General features: G+C 39.4%; 1 protein-coding gene across 10 annotated transcripts in view; it reads right to left on the minus strand.

Moving 5' to 3' along the window:
* ATP2C1 (ATPase secretory pathway Ca2+ transporting 1) overlaps positions 1–24,088 on the minus strand; it is a 61,292-nt gene that overhangs the window by 32,315 nt on the left and 4,889 nt on the right. The window contains exons 1-2 of one of the 10 annotated variants that reach the window (XM_063407981.1): positions 12,291–12,424; positions 11,290–11,440 (exon numbers count right to left, since the gene is read on the minus strand). The exons of 3 other annotated variants lie outside the window; for them this stretch is intronic. In XM_063407981.1, the coding sequence (XP_063264051.1) occupies positions 11,290–11,295 (6 nt within the window). In that variant the 5' untranslated portion in view covers positions 11,296–11,440; positions 12,291–12,424. 6 more of the 10 variants (XM_063407949.1, XM_063407990.1, XM_063407964.1 and 3 more) reach the window with 6 other exon arrangements.

Raw genomic sequence — 24,088 nt, forward strand, 5'->3', positions numbered from 1 at the left:
AACCACAGTGCTCTGTATTAAAGGAGACAACCCACATAGAGCAAAATTTCTTTCCATCCTATGCTGAAATTAATTTTCCATCATTCATCAGTTGATACCTTAAAATAGCTCAGTATTTCATTGCAGGCCAAGTTTTTTTATGGATAAAGAAAATGAGGGCTAAGAAATGATGCTGGCCAACATCGGGTATTAGGCAGAACACACATCACCACTGAAGCTTCTATATCTAGAGCTTTCCACTCTCCACTTGCAGCTAATTCCACCAAGGAACAAAGCAGCAGGATGCTAACTAACAAAAATAAACCACTGCCTCAGGAAGGGCTTTTCTTGGACCGCTTCCAAGGTACACGCCATCATTTCTAGGCCAAGAAATATGCATCAGTCATACGACCATGGAACTGTGACCAAAGGATGTTTATCAAAATTAATACAAATTTGTCTGGAAGGCTTAAACTACCCAGAAATTTAGAGTTCTCTTCTGTTTTCTCTGAAGAAAAATGTAGTTAGCAGCAATGTGTTACTGTTTCTTCTTCATCACAGGCTACAAGAGCCTACCTAACTTCCTTCTACTATGACCAATATGAAGTTCCAACAGCTTACCTCTACCATTGCCTTTTTCAGCTTAGCAGGATGAGTCCATTATTTATCAGTAGGGCTCACTGATACCAATAAACTCCTATAATTATTTTTAAGGGGAATTTTACCTCTTCTTGCTCAGAGAATGCAACTGGAAAGACCCACATTCACCGAGAGCAGTCTAAAAATTTAGAACAGTCTCATAGCAAAATCTATTTTTAGACAAGCTGGTGACCAAAACATTTTGGCTAATTAGGTAGTATAAAGCCCTGCAAATGTTACATACGGCTACTCAACTGACCTACAAAGTATGAAATACAAACATAGTAGAGAAACAAATCTATAGAGAACAGCAAAAGTGAAAAACACCCCAGATGCTCACAAAACAGTTGAGGTACTGAATGAAATTCTGATGCTTTGAGATTCCTTCTGAATCTTCAGGTCCATCTGAACAGCTCACTAAATCTGCCTCAATCTGTCCCAACAATCCCCGTAAAACTGAACCCCTTTCAAGCCAATTCAAGTACTACAAAGACCTTTCAACTTGTTTGTAAAGATCTGCCTGTAAGATTATTATTGTGTGAGCAGTCAGTGACCCACATTCAGGTATGTGATTATGGCGGATCCCATGTGATCCTTACTGAGTCATGCTGTGTCTAATCAATAGCACAATTAATGAATGCCCATGGAATCAATGTGCATTTCATTTTAAGTATGTGTACAGTATGCCATCTTTCCCACCTGAAATATTATATGCACCTTGCTCAGGAACTGCAGTTTTATTAATGAGATAAGGATATTAGAGCACGTTGTCCATGGGACACTTCAAAGCTCTCATTCCAGACCTGACTATCAGTGATGGATGCCTGTACTGTAATTAAAACCCCATAACAGTACAAATGAGCAATGAGCAAACAAGATCTACAGTCTGCCATGCCCTGACCAGAGATCCTTCCAGAGCTGTATCATCTCAGGATTCCCAGCATCAGAAAGGACATATGATTTCATACCTTGCCACTGCCTTTTCTCAGTTATTAGTAGTGCTCTGCCTTTCAAGTGTTCACGCCTTTCTTTACTGGGATCCCAAAAGAATAAGGACTTCCTCACTCACTGTAAGAATTAGGTTTCATTTTTTATCTACCTTTCCCACGCTGAAAAAACAGTAGTGTTCAACACAATAAAAGGTATTTCACTGAACACCAGACTGAAACGTACAAGCTTCCCATTTCCAGAACTTTCTATATGATCAAACTATGTGTGATATACACTGAAAGGTTTTAAAAGCTCAGATCCTAAAAAGTATGTTCTTCTCCAAATCTGTTCAATTCAGAGTCAGGATAACAGGTGCACAGGGGCAACACAGATACCCATGGATATAGAAAGATAATTAAATACCAAGTGCTTACCTCTTCTGCACTGTCTGGAATCCTGAAAGCACACAGAACTAGAGCTCAACTAGATGTCACTGGGCACAGTGGTCTGTGGATGCACTCAGACTTGGGACACAGTTCCCACTAGGCAGAGACTCTTGGCTTAAAGATGCAAAAGGCATCTTTAAGGAAAAGACTACCCAGAATACAAGTAATCCTTTTTTCCTGTCAGTTCCATCAGATATGAGGAATCACTGCAAAATCCTCTCCTGCTGATTAGGACATTGTGGCTAGAGGTTTTGGAGATGCACTTTTTTAACTGTCTTCTTTAAAGCATAACTATCTTATCTATTTTAAGCATCATCAAGATCTCTGTTTCAATAGATCATTGCTCAGCATCACAGCTGTGATTCTACAGAGTCACTGGCTAACAATTAAAATTAACTAACCTTAAAAATACCTATCTCACTAGATATTTATGCCATCTTTCCCTCCCCCTTTTGTCTAGAAGGCAAAATGCTTCTGGAACCTCAATACAAGTCCCAGTCACAGAACCATGTCCAGGTGATGACAAGACACAAAAAGCCAAGCCCCCCCCCGCCAAAAATGCATTAGGCACATTTAATAGTTACAGTAAATCCTAGAGCAAGTGTACAGCCAGAAGCAAACCCCTGAAGCAACAGCAGGATTCCAGAAGTGGAGGTAAGGCAGATAGGAGCACACCAATAGCCCTCAGACCATTCTGAAACCAGCAATACTCAACATGGTTGTGACTACGACACGATTTTATCAGTGAGATTCCACCAGATTTTAACAGGAATTAAATCTCCAGAGAAATTAACCAGTTATGCTAACAGAAGAAGCAGGTGGAAGCAGCTGAGTATGGCAAATAGAGACTTAATTAAATAAATAAAACCCAGTGCAATCAAGTTCACAAACTATAAATGCAGTCAAGCTACAAATTTACCTTAAGTAAACTCTGATTTTTACTGTCTTATTCCTGGCTTTTGACCTAATTTATCTATATTTTTATTATGTGCATAAAATTGGAAGTTATATTGAGAAAGACTTTATCTTTACAGACTACAGTGATACAGTTGTTTGTATTTTATATGTGATTAAATCACAAGCACCAACTGTGATTGACTAGCAACCTGCAACTTCTCAAATGAGCCTCGGGCTCTAATTTAGGTATGATAAATACTGACCAATAAAGCCCTGTACCAGGCTTTAGGAGGAGATGAGCAAGGGTGAAGTACATGCACTAAACCACTGACAAAATTTCAGGAGCACCTTATGGAGTTTCAACCCACATGATCCTTTCTGGCCATGAGGGATGCCCAGCATGACAATGGTGCACATACTATAGAGACAGGAAGTGGGAATCACATTGGTATTGTGACTGAACTGTGTATTGAAATTTCTACATTTTGCTAATTACAAACTACACTTACAAAATACACTGAAAACATAATATTAATGTGTCCTTCTGCTGAATCAAAAACCCCACACAACATCAAGTACCTTCAAGCACACACATTTGCTATCACAGAATGAATTAGGCTGGAAAAAACCTCTGAGATCAGGACCCAACCTACAACCAAACACCACCATGGTGACTAGACCATGGCACTGAGTGCCACATCCAGTCCTTCCTTAAACACCTCCAGGGACAGTGACTCCACCACCTCCCTGGGCAGCCCATTCCAATGTGTAATCACCCTTTCTGTGAAGAAACTCCTCCTATTGTCCAACCTGAACCTCCCCTGGGCACAACTAGAGGCCACGTCCTCTTGTCCTGTCATGAGTTGCCTGGAGAAGAGACCAACCCACACCTGGCTACAACCTCCTCCAGGTAGTTCTAGAGGGCAGTAAGGTCTCCCCTGAGCCTCTTTTTCGCCAGGCTAAACCCCAGCTGCTCCTCACGGGACTTGTGCTTCAGACCTTCACCAGTTTTGTTGCCCTAATATTCAGTGCTGTACCCTCCTTCTTGTGGGTTACCTCAAAGAACATGCTCAGAGAGCACTGAACTCTGACACACACCTCTGTGGGAAATAAGGCTTTTAGAACAAGGAGGGCCAACACTCAACACAAACACCCACAACCGACTTGCAAAAAGAATATTTTACTTGTCACTGCAAAGAGCTGTCCCTTCCCACCCCTTGAAAGACTGAAGACTGCAAACTAACGAGCCTCTTGTTTTCTACCAGGCACTGTTTGCTCAGAAAAACAAATACTTTCTGAAGGCTTTGAAATTACTGTCTACTGTCTTTTTTGAATGTACTCCTCTGGAAAAGTGTAATGATTTTTCACTTCTGGGAAAAGAGCTGCAGCAACCCTGTATTCTAACAGTCAAAAAAAAAATTGTTCCTATTCAACAGTACTTTAGTTAAAACATTTACCAGGAGCCTCCACATCAAAGGCAGTTCACACAGGAAAGTTCTGACTCTAAAAAAGCCAGAAGGAAAGAAAACCACTAACTTGTATTAATGAGTTCTCCTTGCAGAGTAATTTTATCCTGGGAGGTCACAGTTTCAGCCCCTTGCTATTGTGTGTCATTTCATAATACTTAATAGAAAAAGGGTAAGACACCACCCATTAACCAAAGAAATATAAACACCTAAATTATGAGAACAACCTGCTAAGCTGCTCTGTAAGCCTGAAAAAAATCCTGCCTTATATTCCAGGACCACTTCACCAGTGCTTAGGACCTTCCTTCACTATGGCCACGAAACAACCATAATGCAGAACCACATTCTTTGATACACAACACTTTGGCATTTCTGGTCAAATAAGAAACAGAAATTGAATACTGGCACTGTCCATTTTAAATCTCAAGGTTTGTCCTACCTTAAAAGTCATAAAATATTTAACCGAACTATCCCCAACCCCATCTACTTCAGGCAGTGTAATGAAGACTAAGATGCTCCATTTAACATCCAATTTATTAACTCTACAATAGTCTATAAAGCTCACAAACTACTTTCCAGTCCTAAAAATACTTTCCAAGAATACTCTCTGAGAAACACGGCTCCACAACTGGAATACATTTTGCTCTTTCAGGATGTTTCCCCATGTCTTCTTTAATTTAAAAAACAGAAAGTAGGACATCTAGTTCAACTGAGGCTAGCAGCAAAGAGTAAAAATGGGCAGTTTGCTGTAATCATAGTATCCACCATGTGATTATCTTGCAAACCTTGTGAGTGACAACTGCCCGCTCCCTAGCTAGAGAAATATTTCACAAAATAATCACACCTTAACCTGACTGCAGTGCTGTGGACTGTCAGAGTAATGGCAAAATAATCCAACTAAAACTCCAACACCACTTTATCTTCCTTTAGCTTATTTGATGTAGAATACAGAGGAAACTTAAGAATGCCAAATACATTTTCTATTTCATTTCTACAAAAGATTTACCATTTCGAGCATTTAGCATACTCTGGAGTATGTACTATGATGAGCTTAAAGCCTCATTGCTGCAAGCCCAGAGATGGCATCATCTTTACCAAGAAGGCATTGACAAACACATCAGACCTGTCTATAGTTGGTTGGCCAAAACCTTCAATCTTCCTGTTCAAAAAAACTCCTTGAACACTGGAAAAGTCTGCTTGGACATTTCTTACATTTGTCATTATTTATTAATCAGAAGAAAAAAAAGATCAACATTCCTAAGCACACACCAAAATGACCAAATCAATGCTAGTGCCTCGATGAAAGCAAAGCTTATCAGCTCAGAAACTCATCGACCAAGGAAAAGAGCGCTGCTGGCCATACCTCATTTGACTCTAAATAGCTCCTGCTTCAGCTTAAATCCTGATTCATGGGAAGCCCTTTAGAAGCTAAAGGCCAAAAATCTTTGGGTCTAAGTATCAGTCATTTATCTTGCCAGAGAGTCACTAACTTTCTAGAAGAGAACATTTAAACTTAGAAATAAGATCATATGGCTGCTCTCCAACAGTCTGCCTGTATCTCATAACATTCAGAAGTGCTGAGTTTCTCTGAATCAAGGATGGCACTTGAATGGCAAACACTAAAATGAAGAACTTCATCACCCTGTGATATGCTACTAATGTACCCATGACATGCAGATTTTAGTTGCCATATAATGGTATTGAGCAAAAACACCAATAAAAAAATTCTCTCAGTATTCATTTAAAATTATGAAGCTTCAAGATCCCATAGTTGATTATGTCTTTGACAGCTATGCAGTCTCTTCATAATGCAACAAAACAAAATTCTAAGTAAAAAAACCCCTGAACTTACTGTTTACAACAGTTCTCAGGACCAAGCTAGTGTCAGTGTCAATTTAAATGCAAACATAACTCACTGAATAATTATTCCACTTATAGCACTAAATTTTCTTACAATTAGTATCAAGAAAGCAGCAACACTGTATTGACAATGATTCCCTTTTTTTTGTGAATTATATATGCAGAAAAAGGGCCGCAAAAAATTTATGATTTACAAATATTTTAAAAGCCTTTGTAATAGATTCTGTAGATGGCAACTGTTAACCCATTATCCATTTCATCCCTTTTAGTTGTTTAGAGCAGAATGTTTACAAAACAAATAACTGAAACAGATGCTTGTCCTAAATTTATACCTTGTACCTTTATCATTCCTTCTAGCTTCTACAAACCACACTACAAATGTCAATTTTATCACCCAGTGTCAATTAGCTATCATCTGAACTCTTTCAGCTTATCAAAAGCAGCTCTCACAACTGAAAATCTATTTATTAACTTATGCCACTTCTTGCAAAATTCCACCACGGTCTGTGGGTGAATTGATACTGAGTGGAAGCCATGATTACGTAAGGAACCAAGTCGAGCTAACAGGTCTCACTCCTCTGTCCATCACCTTTGTCAACATTACCTGAACACTTCACAAACCCATTCAACTTTCCAACTCAACAGAAAGCTGTCCAACAAGGGCAAGGGGAAGGAAGGGCTGGGCTAACCTTCTGCCAAGCCTGCAAGCCAGACAAACTCAACAGCCACCAGACTCAACACAACACTAGCGCAGGAACACAGCTCAGAAACAGATCTTTTTCAAGAACAAGGAGACCTTTTTATTCAGTCCTACAAAAAAGCACTCCAAGACACTCAAAATCACTGCATATTTGACACTCTTCACCACAAAAACACAACCAAAAGTGTTTGTTTCCCTTTTGTTGAATTTCATCTGCATTTTCCTTACAGCAATGCTTCTCCTGCCTCACCAGGAGATTACGCCATAGACTCTGCAAGTAAAGAAGTTACAGAGCGAGCAAAATAACTACATATACATTCTGCAACATCTGAACTCAAACTGACACCATGTTACATCACTTCTAGGTTATTATACATTAACATTTCCAAGTTACCTGCATGGGGAAAAAAGGCTAAAACTATCTAATGCTCCATCAACCAAACAGATTAAAAGATGATTCTCACTGTTCATTTAAAAAGGAAATATACGTTTCTAATGCAAGACTGAACTATATAAAAAAATAAATTAGCAGTTATTTAAGTAAACGAAGTACTGCTTAAATATAGGAATGGAATTGGTCTTAAGTGAAGACTCCCACTTTAAAAAAAAAGAAAAGAAAAATTCTCTTCTCTCACCTTAACCTCCAAGTTCAAAAGATGTAACTTCTGCTAACATAAGTGTAAAGTATTAGTTTCTGGCTTTCTACAAGCTGTAGATAGTAAAAACTGTAATCAATGAATATCAAATTTCTTGTTTCACCTACTAATTTGTTAAGAAATCATCTACATTCTAAGAGGAACTTGAACTGTTGTGGGAACATTAAGTCCATCTCAGAAACTCCAACATTTTCCACTGCAAATTTCAATCTGATTATTTTGGATATTACTTAACGAACAACTGATGATGCCACTCTGGAACCCTTTAATTTGTTTTCAAGCCACTGCTGCCGCAGGCATCCCTCCCCCCGCTGTACACAGGCTCCACCCCTTTGTTAGTACTTAGGGCTGCCTAATCTATGATGAGCCAGCCCAGGGTGCTAAAACTCACTGCTCCCAAACCCCAAAATCTATTCATGGATCTTCAACCTGACAGTTTAGCAACTAAGCTCATTTTCATCATTTAGAAAAAACATCAAAACCAAAAACCACCAACCATGAAACTCACTAGGAAATTCAACTGCACTTCATGCATGAGACAAACAGAATTATTAATTTGCCAGGATTTTATGAAGAACTAAAGTATCTTTTTCTAAGAAATAAAACAGTCTTCACTTACATCTATTCACACTCTATTCATCCAACCATCAAAATTATCCTGAAATTAATACAGACTATAGGCTGAAGCCGACCATCATCTTTGAAGATTAGCTAAAATTAACTAGGACTCAAAACAATGAGGATTAAGGGGGATTTCTGAATCACCACATGATGTTTTATTACATGCAGCAAGTCTGGTCTAAGTTTTTTTAACAACCTTCCATATGATTTTGGGAAAACATTTTGCAGTAAAATGTTACTTTGACCACTCCCATTCAGCTCTTAATGATATGAAAACAAATACTACTAAGGCCTTGATCACAAAACAGTACTTCTACTTCACAATTTGTATTTGTCATCAAGTCTGACCTCAAAGAAGCTCAAAATCTGTGAAACCTAAACGGTGTACCTAATTTTTCTACTAAAAGGCAGACTTCTACAAGACAAATCTCATTCAAGCAAACAGCCTAAGTCACAACCTAAAATATGATAAGAGGAAGAAAAAAATTTAAGACTACACTACAGAAAATTACTTCAAATGGCCCAGAGGTACCAACGGAGAGATCCAAAAATTACAAAATTATGTTTTGTCCATGCAAGATTTCCTCAACTGCCTACCGTTTAAGAAAAAGCTCTTACAGAAAGAAGTCACAAAATTCCATCTTTCCAAATGGAAATACAAACATCATTCCTCTAAATCATAGTTTTATGATCAAGCAGAAGTCTTTCTATGATGGGAAATTCTCTCTTCCTCATTACCATGAGAAACATGAATTTTTGCAGAAGTTCAATCAACCTGACACAAGAAACAGGAACCACAAAGTCTCGAGACAAAACATTAACTAGCCTGGACATAAACACATAACACTGCTTATGAGTACTGAATTAACACAGAAAAACATCAGTTTTCCTAACCATCTCATCACTTCCCCATATTGAATATTCATTCAAGTACATGACAAAAAAACCCCTCACAATCTGCCATCTCTTGCTCAATATCCAAACCTCAGAGACTTTCCAAACACATACTTGAGGGAAAAAAAAGCTTAAAAATATTCTAAATGAAATCTTTGTTCTACAAGATTACAAAGATTATTCAGCTGTCACCAGGAAAAAATACATTAAGGAACGTCAAGAGTGCTGAAAAGTTCCAATATGAAAGCTGTTGGTGTCTAGCTGCCTCAAAATGTCACACTGATAGAAAAAGAAGGGCTCAGAAATACCAAGAACACCAGTACAGACAGAACACAGTTCCAAATATCCATGCCCATCTGGAAACTCAATTAATTATGAGATGGAGGGATATGAGAGCAGAAACAGTGGAGAAGAAGCAATTCATGTGTTCAGAGAAGCACTTCAGTCTTTTTATCATATATCATTTTCTCCTACCCCCATAAGCTTACCTCATTTTGAAAACCCTCAATAAACCACAGCCTTTATTTCTGCCTTTGAAATATGCATCTGATCATATTTTAAAGCATTTTCTCCTAGCTAAAGCTTTATAAATATTACTTCTATCACATAAATACTACTAAATTTTATGCAAAGTTTATTTATTTCATAAGAAATGCCATCTTTGTGCGTTTGGAAGAATACAACAGAGCCACACTATCACACACAACTCGACTGTGCACTACATCCATGACATACCATGTATTTGGTAGCAGAACTGTAAGGCATTAAAAGTCGTTCTGCCACTTGGGTTTTGGCACAGAGATACTTTTTTTCCCTTAAGAGTAATTCTATTCAGTGATATTATCTCTGCTTGCCTTCCCCTGCTCCTGGGCGTTGCCCATTCAAAATCCTTTTACTTGCAACAGTGACTGCAATGCAAAGGCACTGACCCCACTTCTGTCAGCTACCCTGCCTCTAAAAACAAAGACCAATCTTCTGGAGGTGCTCTGAGCACTTCAAAATTCCTGCTACCTAACAAGGGCCACGCTCTTCTTTACAAATACCCACCTGGAGGCACGATCAATAGAATTTCAAATATTCTAACATGATTTTAAGGTTAGAAGAAAGTTCTGAAATGCCAGATGACAGCAACCTACATAGTTTTCAACCTGGGTTGGACTTCACAACTACCACAACTTTCAGTCATCCTTGACAAACATATTTCAAACCAGAAAAATATCCAACCATAAAAAATAACTTAGGTCTACCAATCTCAATTGGTAGGTCTTCTTTCAAGTCAAACCATTAAAAAAACACTCCTCTTTTCAGACAGGGGTGGGAGGAAAAGGAGCACCTAACACGTCATGTAATAACTTATAGCAAAGGAAATCCAGTAGCCACCTAAAACACCACCCATTTTCAAAGAATAGTGATGGCATGGGGGGGAGGGGGTATCAATGGTTCTTCTCTTAAATATATAGCAATAAAAATAATTAATTTTATAGATTTTCATCATATAGAGTCAAACAAGGAGAAACAAACAAAAAGAAAAAAAAAACAGTGAAGTTCACAGTCACAATGCAAAGGGGCTTTCAAGGTTCCCACAGCATAAACTGAAGGCCAATGGGAAAAAAAACGTAGTAATTCCCCAGGCTAAGTAATTTCCAAATTAGACAAGAAGGGGAAAACATAACAGAGCAACTTCTTCCAGTACTCAAAACTTCAGTGTCACTTTTCAATTAAATACTGTCCAAGACAGCAAATTCGAGTCATTTTCAAGAATATAAATACACAAAATATTTCTATGTAAAATGCAACTAATGCTTCTCAATTTCCCCCTAAAATATAAATTTAAGAGAGTCATATAATCTAAGCAAATACCAAGCAACTAATGCTAAGAAGCTTCTGTCTAAATAAAATATTTTATTCCAAACACACTAAAACGCACAATAGATGCTTTGAGTATCTGTCAAGAGGGAATAAAATCTGTCTGACGATTAGTTCAGCAAGCAGCAGCACAAATAAAGAAAAACGATGATGCTACAAATCTTAAACCTCGAAATGCAGATCAAAATCCCTACCACAAGATTAACACACGAGAGCAACCCTGCGAACCCCTGGAACGGTAAAACATACACACGCACCAGTAGGAGTAGTCACCAAATTGCATGCAAAAATCCTCTTAGCTCCAATGAAGTCAGTGACTCTGATGAGACCTTTACCTTCATTTTCCATCGAAATTGTACTTGAGTCGATAGTTACAAAAGTCTTTAGCAACAGCAGCGCTGGAGCGGGAGCAGAAAGGTGAAGAGAGGAATGCCCCAAGATCCCAGGCAATCACAGTGCTCCCTTTGCCCCCACCTGCAGCAACATCTGCAAGAGAAACCAACGCTAAAAGAGGAAAAAAATAATGTAAAAGAATCCCTAGATAAATAAACAAATAAAGTAGATGCTGCCCAGCGCAGAGCAGCACACGCACACACAGGGAGCCCGCACAGCTGTCAGAGACCACCGAGGATGAGGATTAGGATTAGCCGCCCAGCAGCTCCAGCAACCCGGAGGAGCAGCGCCGCCGCTTCTCCCTCGCCACCAGCGCCTCTAACAGCCTCGTCCCGCCCGGGGAGGGGCGTTCGCTCCTAAAAATAAACCCTCACCCCAAGTAACCCCCCCTTCCCGGCTCTGCCCGCACCCCGCATCCTCGGCGCCAGGCGGGAGACAGAGGAGCGGCAAAGGGAAGCGCTGCCTGCCCGAAGCGACGCCAGCCCGCAGCCCCCTCGGCCCCGCCCGCAGCGCAGCGCAGGCCGCGGGGCAGCGCGGGCGAGGCGGCCGTGGCGGCGCACAGAGGCGCAAGCGGCAGCTCCGCACGGCCGCCGCCCCGGCCCCGCCGCCCGGCCGCGCCTCTCACCTCGGAGCGCCGGGGCGGCGCGGCCGCATCCCCGCTCCGCTCACTTCCGCGGGCAGAGGCGGCGGACGGGGCGGGGCGCCGCGGCGGAAGGGCGGGCGGAGCCCACACACGCCCGCCGCCCGCGCCCCCGCCGGCAGTGCCCGCTCCCCGCCGGCAGCCCCGCGGTGCCGGCCCGCGGTGCCACCGCACGGCGCAGCGGCTTCACCCGCAGCGCCGGGCAGCTCCGCAGGCTGCGGGAGCCGCGCCGCGGTTGAAAATGAACGCGTGTGAACGCGCAGCCCCTGCAGGGAGCCATGGAGGGGCCCGCCCGGTGCCCACCTCGGCCCCTGCCCGGGCAGCAGCCGCACGGCGCCGCGAGAAGGCGGATCCGGGAGCGGCGTTGAGCGGCCGGCGCGGGGAGCGAGAGCACCGGGCCGTGCTGAGGGGCCCGGCCCGCGCCCTCGGCCCCGCCGGGCCCGGCGCCAGCGCCGGGAGCCAAGCCCGGCCCTGCTGGCGGGGGAAAACAACCCCGTGATGCCCGCTCGCCTCCGAGCGCGGCTCTGCTGCCCTCCCATGAACAGCGGGGTCACGCACACGGGGTAGAATCGGAATCATCGAGGCTGGGAAAGACCTTGAAAATGATGCAGTCCAACTGTGCACCCAGCACTACCCCTGAGACCCGTAAACCACTAAACCATAACACCCAGTGCCAAATCCAGACGCCTCTTGAACACTTCCAGAGATGGTGACTCCACCACCTCCCTTGGCAGCCCATTCAAATGCCTGATCACCGTAAAAGCTTTTAATTTTTGGTTTTGGGGGTTTTTTTGGGGGGGGGGGAGGGGGGGCGGTGTTTCGTTGGTTGGGGTTTTTTTGGTTGGTTGGTTGTTTTTTGTTTTGTTTTGTGGGGTTTTTTTCCTAATAATGGGAATCTCCCCAGTGGCATCCTAAGGCCTTAGGTAGCTCCTACTAGAGTTACAATACAGCCAGGCTAGGCTGGCAGCCCTGGTTGGTTTTGTGCCACTGCATTATATTCTTGTAAATGTTAGCAGAAAAAAACCCAACACAATACAAAATCTTAAAACACATCAGGTAACTTCTTTTAAAGCTACCAATTATGGAGCCACCAACCCTAATAACTAGTTGAATTCTGGGGAGAAAAAATACTTTATCAACTCAATTATGTTCATCTAGACACCAAAGGAATATTTGAAACTATAGTTGCAATGCTGAGCTCTTCAGCTGGGGAAGTTTTTAAGTAAAAATAACTTCCACTGAGATGATTAGTTTTAATTTAAAGTATGATGTACACTACTAGCAAGAACAAAATACCTTTCAACTTCCAAGGTCAGAATCTAATGAAGGCGTGCTAATTGCAGGCTTTACATCCCGTTTCTAAAGGAGCAGTGACAACATGGTCTGAAAAAAGCACTTGCATTGACATCTCATGATTAACGACCTGTCACCTTGGTTTTGTTTTCCTTCAGCAGCGGCAGAAGCCAAACCCAGTCTTTGTCAGTTCATAAGCAGCATTTAACAGAACTGAATTTTAACATTTCAAATGAATCTCACAACCCATAATAGCATGCCTCTTGAAGCTAAAGAGCATCCTTGCTTCTTTTGAAGCTTTTAAAGATAACTTTGAATGCTAATGTAATATAGATTTGTCACTATATTTTGAGAAGTAAAGAAGAGTTAGAAGTGATGTCCTAAAGTGTAGGCTCCAGATATTTGCATTCAGGAAATTAAGATGGCAACAGGCAGATTAATAGTTTGAGATTAACTACATAATTTCTGACCTGTCCCGTGTAGTCGCCATGTTACCCGAGTATCTCCGTGGTTACTCCATGAAGTATCCCACTAAAAGTAGCAGTGACTGTCCTCCAAGACAGCGCTTCTTTTAACTTGTATGTAAGAACTACACGAACTAAGAACCCTTCCAAGATACTCATGACACACTCACAGTTATAATGCCACAATTTCAACACAAAACTGATGCACCCAACAAAAAAAACCTTTAGTTACTTTGCTAAAACAGGTAGGTCTTGCTTTCAATATCATATTCTATCATTAAATATTAAAAACTTAGGTAAATATTTCATGGAGAAAAAAACAAAGCCTGTAGGTCCTAATACCGTTTACATCCACAACATGTTTGGACTTCTTTGCATTGTGAAGTTTTGGGGACAAGAGTGGGAGTTCCTGAACATTACTGAGATTGTTCATAATTGAGACCTAAATATCTGTGACAAAGTCTGCATACTAAGAAACATTCTGTGTTCACCTATCTCACAAGAAGAGAAGCCAAAAGCAAGTCATACTCTATAGCAACAACTAAAAAAGTTGTGTCTTTCAGGCTTAATCTCTTTCACATCATGTACATCTGCCAATATTATAGCCTGTGACGCTGCCAGGCAGCTGGGAAGTGCCACTTCAGCATTATACAAGGACTATATCCATCCTTGAAAATGATAATACAGTTTCTGCCATATTCGACACATTGCAAACAGTGGCTGTTTAATAAACACCTCAAAGTATTTTATTTACAACTGCTGGTAAATGTTGTTTCTTCCAAAATCCCATCCTTAATGTGAGCTTGATTCACAAGAGTATTAAAACAGCCTTAATATCTTCAGGAAGCCTCATTAAAGTGTGTGGCAAAGGCATTATTTGGCAAACCAAAGCACATTATTAAAATATGATTGTAGAGAGAAATCTGAAATTTAAAAAAAGGCTTTACTTACAGTAACCTGTCCTAGCCGGTTGCACTCACAAATTACAATAATATTTGTTTTACTTCTTTTAATCTTGAAAAGAAATCTTGCAATGAAATGCTCCTCTGAATATCCAGTGAGCAAACATGTTTAGTCCAAACAAAATAATTCCTGTGAAAATACATACACAAACCAGAAAAATACACACAAACAGTCTTTAAATGCCACAGTTAGAGTCTCTTTTTTGAAAAAACAGTACTTGAAAGGATATGCATTGCTGATAGGTTTGGGGGAGAAAAGAGACTGAACACTGGTGGTTGTTAGAAGTTACTCTTTCTAGTTCACAATCCTGAAAAGACTTCATAAAAACAAGCAAACCTTCTGGAAATAGGTTTACATTCAGGAGGGCAGAGTTTCATGAGGGTTCAACGGCAGCTTAAGCAGCCCCTTCCCCAGGCATTCTCCTTCTCTTTCTGTGTTACCAGGTTTCAATGCCACACAGCACCAGCTTAGTCCATACTAAGCATCAACAAAAAAGAGTTCCTGCCACCCAACCACCACCACCACCACCCCATCCCCAGTTTTTAGCTGCCTTTCTATCTCTTCAGAAGAATTAAAGACATCTAGAAAGCTTGGAAAAATTAAAAAGTAGGAAATACATTGCAATCCAGGAAGCGCCATCAATCAGTTGGAAGAGAAAAAGGGAGAATTCACTCCAATGGCTTTAAACAGCTAGGCCTTAACCTGCAGCTTATTTATCTGCAAGCTGAACTTCATGTTTGGTTTAGTCTTTGGGATCTCGATCAATTCAGCTTTATCTCAATAGTTCCCATGTGCTACAATACTACCAAAAGCAGTAAAATGTATTTTAAACATAACAAGGATAACTATAACTGCATGGTTCACAGATTAGAGATTTATTACACAGAATTCTGTTGAAGTCACTTTTCAGACCATAACAAGCACTTGAAATACTTGGTGCTTTGAAGTGAGCTTCCAAATTCTTTTAAAGTATTGTTTTATAATATCCTGTCCTTATCCTTGCATTTGTTTAAAGTCTGTCAGTGTTGAGTAATGCTACTGAAATCTATTCCAAATTTTGTTAATCTCATAAGAATTTATTTATACATTATAACAAGAGATGTTTTTCTGAACCATATCATTGATAATATTTTAATATGGACAAAACTTTCTATAGCACTTCAGTTTGGGTTAATATATGATCCTTCTGTCAAAACAGGCTTCTTCACTGCTTGCTTGCTTTGCTTTAGGTATAACTTAAACAGCCCTCAATACACTGAGCATAAATTAGCTTTCTTGGAATAAAAAAACCTGGTTTCTGGTAAGACGGACTTTCGTTTGATTTAATCACTTTTTTTGTTGTCTTTCATCTGGAAGTCAAAAACTCACCAGTGCTTTTACAGTCCTCTACAGAGTTCTTGTAGGACTGGAGTCGGGACAGGATAGGGATTATACTGGAGCTTCTCATTTACATGCTTTAAATGGCATGTCATTTGTAAAGTGTGTGTTGCAAATTTCATCTCCACATCCTTTTCATCCACTCTGTTCAACTAATGACAGATAGAAGCAATCACCTCATCTCCAAATCAAATTCTCCAGAGGAAAATCCAAGGAAAACCCACTAAAGTTCAAACGTTTTTGTGTATGTTGTGTGCATGTATGTGTGTGTATAAAATCAGTTCAAGTTTAAAAGAAGAAAAATGATACCGTTTTCCCAGAGGAAATAAGTGCTCATTTAATTTTATAATTCTGAGCATGTTAAGATGTAAGAAACATAACTACATTTTCAAATTACCTTGGCTCAGCCCTGTCTTGACACTGTGCAATTATGCTAATTAAGGAACTTTGGTTTATGAGAGTCTTAAATTATATTTCACTGATTTTTAAAACACTTGAATTTAACCATGTCATCCCATCCCTAAGCAGCATCCCTACCAATATTCTGCATTCAGAGGAGTGCAGCACCACAGTAGTTTAAGTTGTCATAAAATCAGGCTTCTGTGCTTGCCCCTCTGCTGGTGCCAAGCTCTGCATTCTCCTCCTCTGATAACACAGCTCAGGAGCACTGATCTAGCCAAGAAGAAAGCCTGCCTCAAAAAATGCTCTACTGCTGAACTCTCAGAACTAGTGGAGGAAGGCAGTGTAGAGCAGTGACAGGACTAAAACCCTTAATCAGTTTGAACTGTTGTGAATGTATACTCAGAGCATTCAAGAAAATCAGGTTTCATCTATCCTTCAGGGAGAGGCAAAGTTAATTCATTTTCTGGCCATAGCACTCAACTTATCTCAAACTTGAATTTCATCTTCCATGCTTTTCTTCTTTAATACCTTCCATCTCACACATACTCACTATTCACTTGCTATTTTCTTTCTTCAGCTGCACTATTTTGAAATAGTTAAAAATATTAATTGCACATTTTCCAAGCGCCTCTATCCTATCTCCTGGAGGCTTCACATTTCCAGACACATTTTGGGAAGTAAAGATCTAGTTTCGCATTGCCTGTAAAAGACAGCCAAGAAACATGTGCTCTATAATTGGAATATGCTGTGAAGCAAGTTACTATTGGAAGTCTTGGCTGAGGCAGGCAAAATGCCTTGTTAGGGTGTCTGCTACAGGACAAAGACTCCACTCCCCTGCATTGCCAGCTGCAGCTACCATCGTGTTGTGGCCTGAACACAGCAGAAGGTGGAAAACTCCTTCCTAGTAAAGCTTTATGTCTTTCTGAAGGATTACCAAAATTTATTACATAGCAAAGAAGGCACCCCATTTACTTTTAAATTCTTTCAGTTACATTATAGCAAGCTGTGGTGAAGAACAAAGACATTTCAACAATGAAAGTATAAACAGCTAAAAAACACCAGCAATGGCAAAGTACTTTCATTTTAATTGATTCAAGGTTAATGTGCCAAGAATTTCAGGAATGCTGCATATATTACAGACGAGTAAGTTTGCCAAGACCCTCTTGGAAATTCTTCAAGACTATGGGTGAGAGCAAAACAGGGCAAAGGTAAGACTCAATGAGGAGCTGGCAGTTAATAAACAGATGTTTACACAGTTATATGATTTTGGCTCCTGGCAAGAATATGATGATTTGTTTGATAACACACTTAAGCATAATATGTGGGACTGTAAAATTTTATTCAGACTCGGAGCCAAAAAAATGTTATCAAGTGAAAGCATGTGGCAGCTTTTCAGGTTGGGAGGAATTTGTTACAAACTTTTGTTTTACAGGAGAACACATACACCTTTTTATTTTTAGTATTACCACAATTTTCATGTAAATTGAGTCAAATGTACTGAAGATTTTTTTCCTCCTTTATGTCTTAAAAAGAGTGGCCTGAGCTCACATTTTTAAAGCTGGTAAAGGTTACTGATGAAAGCAATTAATGTAGCATGCTTCTATTGCAACTACATGTTCTATCATAAAGACCTCTAACTTTAAGATAGGGCCAACTGGTGAATTGAAAGACTAAATCTGTATTCAGATTCTTTCTTGGTCAAAGTTAACAATAAGGCTGCAGGGGGAGGAATAAAAACTGCACACACAGGTTATGTAACATTTAGAAACTTAGAAAAGTACACTTTGAAAAAATACCCGAATTTAACAAGGTTGTTAAATTCCCTATCCAACTACACAAGTTTGTGCTAGGACAAAGTGGAGGTGGGAGCAAGTGCTCGGGAGTGTTTCCATACCCTGCTGCTAATGAATATCAAACTTCAACACAAGGGAATTAAAAAACAAACACACATTTCACAGAAGGCTCCTGTCTGCCTTGAAAATAGGTGCTAAAATAGCTACATCACCATCTTTAGTAGCCTGACTCTAAATAATAGATCCCATATTCGGTTCATGCATCACCAATGGTTGGGTACAGCTCCAGCTGAAAGTGACAGGAGTGGATATGGGAGGGACAAGCCCCACAGCTATATCATATGAATTGGGAGAGTATATTCTAGCAGCCTGTCACAATGGGAAGGCTAAAAGAGCCCTGAGATGTCCCTCTGTCTCCCAGTAATTCAGCAGCTAACATCAGCTGCATTCTGTGCACCTGCAACAAGCCAAGAAGCACCAGAGGAGGATTTAATTTAAAAAGAGTTGAAAATCGTATCGTAGGCCCTCCTCCCCACCATCTGGCTAGTGGGGACATTCAGTACAATTCAGCATGACAACTGCCTATTCAAAAGGAAATTTTTTAAAAAAAAAACGTTTCTCATTCAGGAAAAAAATTAGGCAGTTCCCATTCCATCTTTAAGGGCCTCCAGCCTAATCCAGATCTGTTGAGGAGTTTTGAGGATACAACTCTATAAATAGAGTACAGAAACTGGTAGTGATAAATCAGCAAAAATCTTGTTTCTTTTTTGAAGTTCAGCTTAAAGTAAATTAAACCCCTGGATTTCCTATATACTATTTAATACTTGACCAGATTATTTTGATATCTAATGAGAGGCGTGGTTTCTATCCTACTTCTTTCATAAGTCATATAATAAATTTAAGGTCAGAAGATTATCTTAGGTTGTATTAAGATACTGTAATGAGAACATATCTATCACATCACATCAAATATATTGTACATTTTATATTTATATGATTCCTATTATATCTATGATTTACTTAATCATAAATCTGCTTATCATTTGTTTATTATGATATATCTAATAATAAATCTATCCAGCCATATAACTATGACGTATTTAATATGAAGAATTAAAAAGATACCAAGATGTAAATGTTTCTGATTCATCAGTCATTCACTTGTGGAAAATCATCCATCCAGGGAAAAAACAAAACAATTGTTGGAAGCCCCTGACATTGTAGTAGCAGCATGGATTAATCAGAAATCACTTACGTGTGTATGCATTGAGAACCAAAATCTTGATTTTGCTTCTCTTGGAGTTGCAAAACAGAGCTCTGGAGGATTTTCTTCATTAGATACAGATTTCAGTAAGCCAGGTGCTTTTAAGAATTCATCTTTCATGTCTCCCACAATTTTCACTCCAAATTGCTTTCCCTCTTTGAAAACTTGATCTTTGGTTGTTTACAGCCTCACATCTTCAACATTAATGTACAGTGATGCTGTTTTTCACTTCCAGGGACAGATTACAAAGGATGTAGAACAAACTAACCTTGGTGTTGCAGTTTTTCCTGTTTATAAAGTCTGTTTTATCTGAAACCATAGCCTCAGTTCAATATCTAAAGAGAGTTAGGTTTGAATAAATTAAGCTTTGCATCAATTCAGCTGTTACATTCTACAAAGTGTAATCAAGATACTGCTCCTAGGGTCAAAACATAAAGAATGCAGAACTCTAGCAGAGAAACTGAAAATTGGTGAGGAAAAATAAAGTCCATTTTCAGACTTGCCAAAACCTCTGAAACAGCATTTCCTCTAGTAGTTTGTAGCAAAAGGAATACCACCATTTCCTCCACCAAGCCCTAGGCTACCCAAAGAAGTACAGCCATGCTGAAGAAAAAAAATCAAGTGGCTTCATTTTTGCAGTTCTGCACACAATGGCTTCTGATCCCAATGGGAACTTCTTAGCAAATATTTTCTGATGAGTTTCAGATTTATTGCAGGTATGCAAGCATCACAAGCATTTCTCTTTAAACAGAACCTTTTTTTTTTTTTTTAATATATTTAAATGATTTTGAAATAGTCTAGTCACTGGTGACAGTAATTCCAAGCAACCTTTTAAAACAGCTGTGGCATGACATCCTGTCCTTCCATGTGAAACATGCCCAAACACAGAGCCTTTTGCAGCCCTGTAACTGAAGGAGCAGCAATGTGAAATTTGGTCAGGTTTAAACATTTCCAGCAGCAATGCCAGCACTTCTGAGTCCTATACATAAAATGGTTGCTTTTTTTTTTTTTTTTTTTTTTTAATTCTAGCCCTCAGTGAAAATGCCATGTGTTACAATGAAAGGCAACCACTATTATTAAGATTGCTTTTACTAATTCAGGTTCCTTGCTTTGTCTACAGGGCTGGACATAGGCTGTAGCTGCCTATAACTTCCTGTGGATGCAAAGCAAATATCATAAAGAGGCTTGATATGTCATGAATGCCAGAGGAAGGTTACAACCCGAAGCCTGATGCCTATAACACTGCTGTGTTTAAGCTTTTGTAGTTCCTGGGCTTTAATATCGTATTGTTTGATATTACAAGCTGGTTCATGGAACGGTGCCATTATATCAAAGAACTTTGCCTATGCTGAAAAAAGCTTCTAATCCCTTTAGTTGAATAGAAAATCTGGAAGGCATGAACCTCAAAACTTGAATAGAAAGGCCAAATGAAATTTCCCTGAATAGAAATCAGAATTTGAAAGGGTAATTCATTTTTGTAATGATTGTGATTGACAATCCTGGAATTTCTAACATTCAAAAGCATTTTCACCTAGCCCTTTTTAATGCCTCTTGAGCAGTTTCTGCTCTGTTTTTTTAAAAATGTGGTTAAAAAGTAGCACTGCTATATTTCTGTCTAATTTCCTGGGGAGAAATGTAAATAAATATATATGTTACTGAGTGCACATGAGCACAGTACCTCTTAACTGTAGCACATGTTTGGTACATCTGATGGTGCAAGAATATAATTTGACAGGGCACAGCTGAGGAAATTCAGTTAAGAAGACAGGAACCAAGCATCTGTTTTGACTGTCTCAGAATTTAAAAAGCTCCCTAAGCTTTGTTCCTTTGTTGGGTTCCTTGTCTTTCCATGACATTAAAAATACGAACATGAGGGCTCCAAAAATTAAATCTAATCCATCTGTATCTTATATGACATATATATATGACATATTCTTATATGAAAAAGAGAGGAAACAGTAGGATAAGACAGATTTTTTTCTACTTACAAACAATTTGTTTCATTTATAATCAAATAAAGCTTCAGTAATTGAACATATCTTAGTTTTCAAGTATTTCTCTTGGTTTTCAATCCTTGACATACTTCTGTTTTCATGCACTGTTCTACTAGTTATTTAAATAAAGCTGTAAAAGTTGAGCTTCAGGATTAAAGAGAGAATAAGCTTTCTACTGCACAGCCTATTCTGTTAAGGTTTTTCATTTCACTAGATTTGAGAAGTGGCAGTCAGCCTGCCCCACTTCCATCCCTTTCCAAGCAACAGCTGTCAGCAGCAACCCTTCAGTCTTGATACTGGCCTAAATGAAGAACTGTCAAAACACAGAATGGTTTGGGTTGGAAGGGACCCTAAACATCATCTAGTTCCAACCTCCCTGCCGTGGGTAGGGACACCTTTCACTAGACCAGGTTGCTCTGAGCCCCATCCAACCTGGCCATATCTGATTGAGGTGACATCTGTGTCACAAAAAGTGCCTAAATGAAAAACAGTATTTCAGGAAATGTACTACTATTCTATTTAAAATGTCAGTGGTGTAAAATTTCTCCAGATCATCTCAGACTTAGACTCCAAAGATAAATAAGCATTGACCATTTAGAGTAATACTTTTGCAACAAATTAAAATAAGAATTTGAATAAACCATTAGGCAAGATCTGCCATAGTCCATCAGCAGCTAGATAAGTTCTATGATTTGTGTTTGGAAAACAGCTCCTCTTTGCTTTTGTGAAAAAGGCAGAAGCTCAGTGCCTTATGACTAGGATCCTTGCTTAGCCTAGTGGTTTCTTCAAGTGGTTTTTATTACTTTCTGGTATCTTATGGCAACACCAAAACCTGCTCATCTTAAAATGTGTCTGTATAGAGAGACATAGCATGTGCTGGAAAAATTTTCTGGTCATGTCTGACACAAATCAGTGGAGACCCAGCCAATGACTGAAATAGAAGATGGAGATTCAACAAAGATGTTTATCTGAAGCAGCAAAACATTCAAGCTACTGATCATAATTCAAGTAGAAAATCTGCTTTGGGTAAAAAACAAAAAATCTACACATGCTTGGAAAACTTCATACAGTCCTGACAGAAATTTCTCTATGACTACAGGAGAAAGTCTAACACAAAGCCAAATTGGACCAAATGGGGATTTGTTCTGATGCAGTCTCTCAAATACTCCTCTAAGTGAGCTTAGGAGAAGCTAATGTGGCAAAGAAGATACCTGAGCTACCCATCTCTATCAGATTTAGTGTTCCAAATGAATTTGTGAACTGCAAGGAACAGTTAGACCATAGTAATTGTGTTGACACAATGGATGTAAGTATAAAATATTAAACAACATAATATCCATCAGCCCCAGAGAATCAAAATATTTTAGATGCTGAGATCACACACACACACCATACCACATCACATGGATACACAGCACTCAGAGCTTTTTATGCTTCAGTACACAAATAAGAGAAATGAGGGAAAATGCTTCATTAGAAAAATTAGTCAAGCCTCTGTTTAACCACAAAAATCAGAGTGCCTTAGTCATTCAAAACAAGCAGCATTTTTAAAGAGTCGCCTCAAATTTAACATATACATTAGTTTTTACATACCAAAAAGTAAAAATACCACTGCTGTTAAACACAACTAACTAGTCATGATAAAGCCACTACAAATGACAGCTAAGAAATCTGTATATGTATTAGCTATACAGATTTCTTAGCTGTCCTAGTAGAGAAGTACTGTATCATTTGTAATACCTGTGTATTTCATAGAGAGCTCACACTGTAAACCTGAGGCACATACACCAAATGTATCTTTAGAATCTTTAGATACAGAAATCTTTAGAAAAGCAAAACAAAAGCAGAGTGCCTCTCTCTTTTCTGCCTCTTTTTTTTCTTTCTTTCTTTTTTTTTTTTTTTTTGTGAGCCAGCAGTAGCACTTGAACTATCACAGCCGTAATAAAAGCATTATCACAACACTAGCAACCACAGATGCCATCTCTCCTGAGAGAAGCATCTCTCCATGCTAGGAGACATCACTTCTAGCTAGAGGTTAACCTGTGTGGAATGGGATGTATTGTTCATCTCAGAGCAGAGATCAAGTGCCAGCTATTTCAGCAAAAGCTGCCAGATCTTTTACTGGATAAAGTCATGTCCTGTTCAGACCCCTTAGCTGCTTCTCAGTATCTTTTCTGCAGGCTAACTAACTAGATGTCTGAATCCTTTTCCACTTGGAAGGGATGATTATTGCAAAAGTCTTAGATTGTCACATGAAATATGTATTTTAAAATGCCTATAGTCCTGTAATTTCAGAAACTAGGTGTCAAATATATGTCAGATTCAGTTACATTAATGTTGCTTGGAATACAACTACATTTACAAAGTTGAACAGTGCCAATTTGATTCAGCTAAGGTTTTAAAGCTGTAAGGAATTATTTCTTTATTTCAGTCTGACTGTATATGTAACAGAAAACTTCCACCTGCAAACTGTGCAAAGTGTGCACGAGGACTAGAACCTCTATTTCATCTGTACAAAGTCTTTCATAAGCACTTCTAACCACAACTTCAG

The sequence above is a fragment of the Prinia subflava genome, chromosome 1 (assembly GCF_021018805.1).
Source record: "Prinia subflava isolate CZ2003 ecotype Zambia chromosome 1, Cam_Psub_1.2, whole genome shotgun sequence".
Taxonomy (NCBI): Eukaryota; Metazoa; Chordata; class Aves; order Passeriformes; family Cisticolidae; genus Prinia; species Prinia subflava.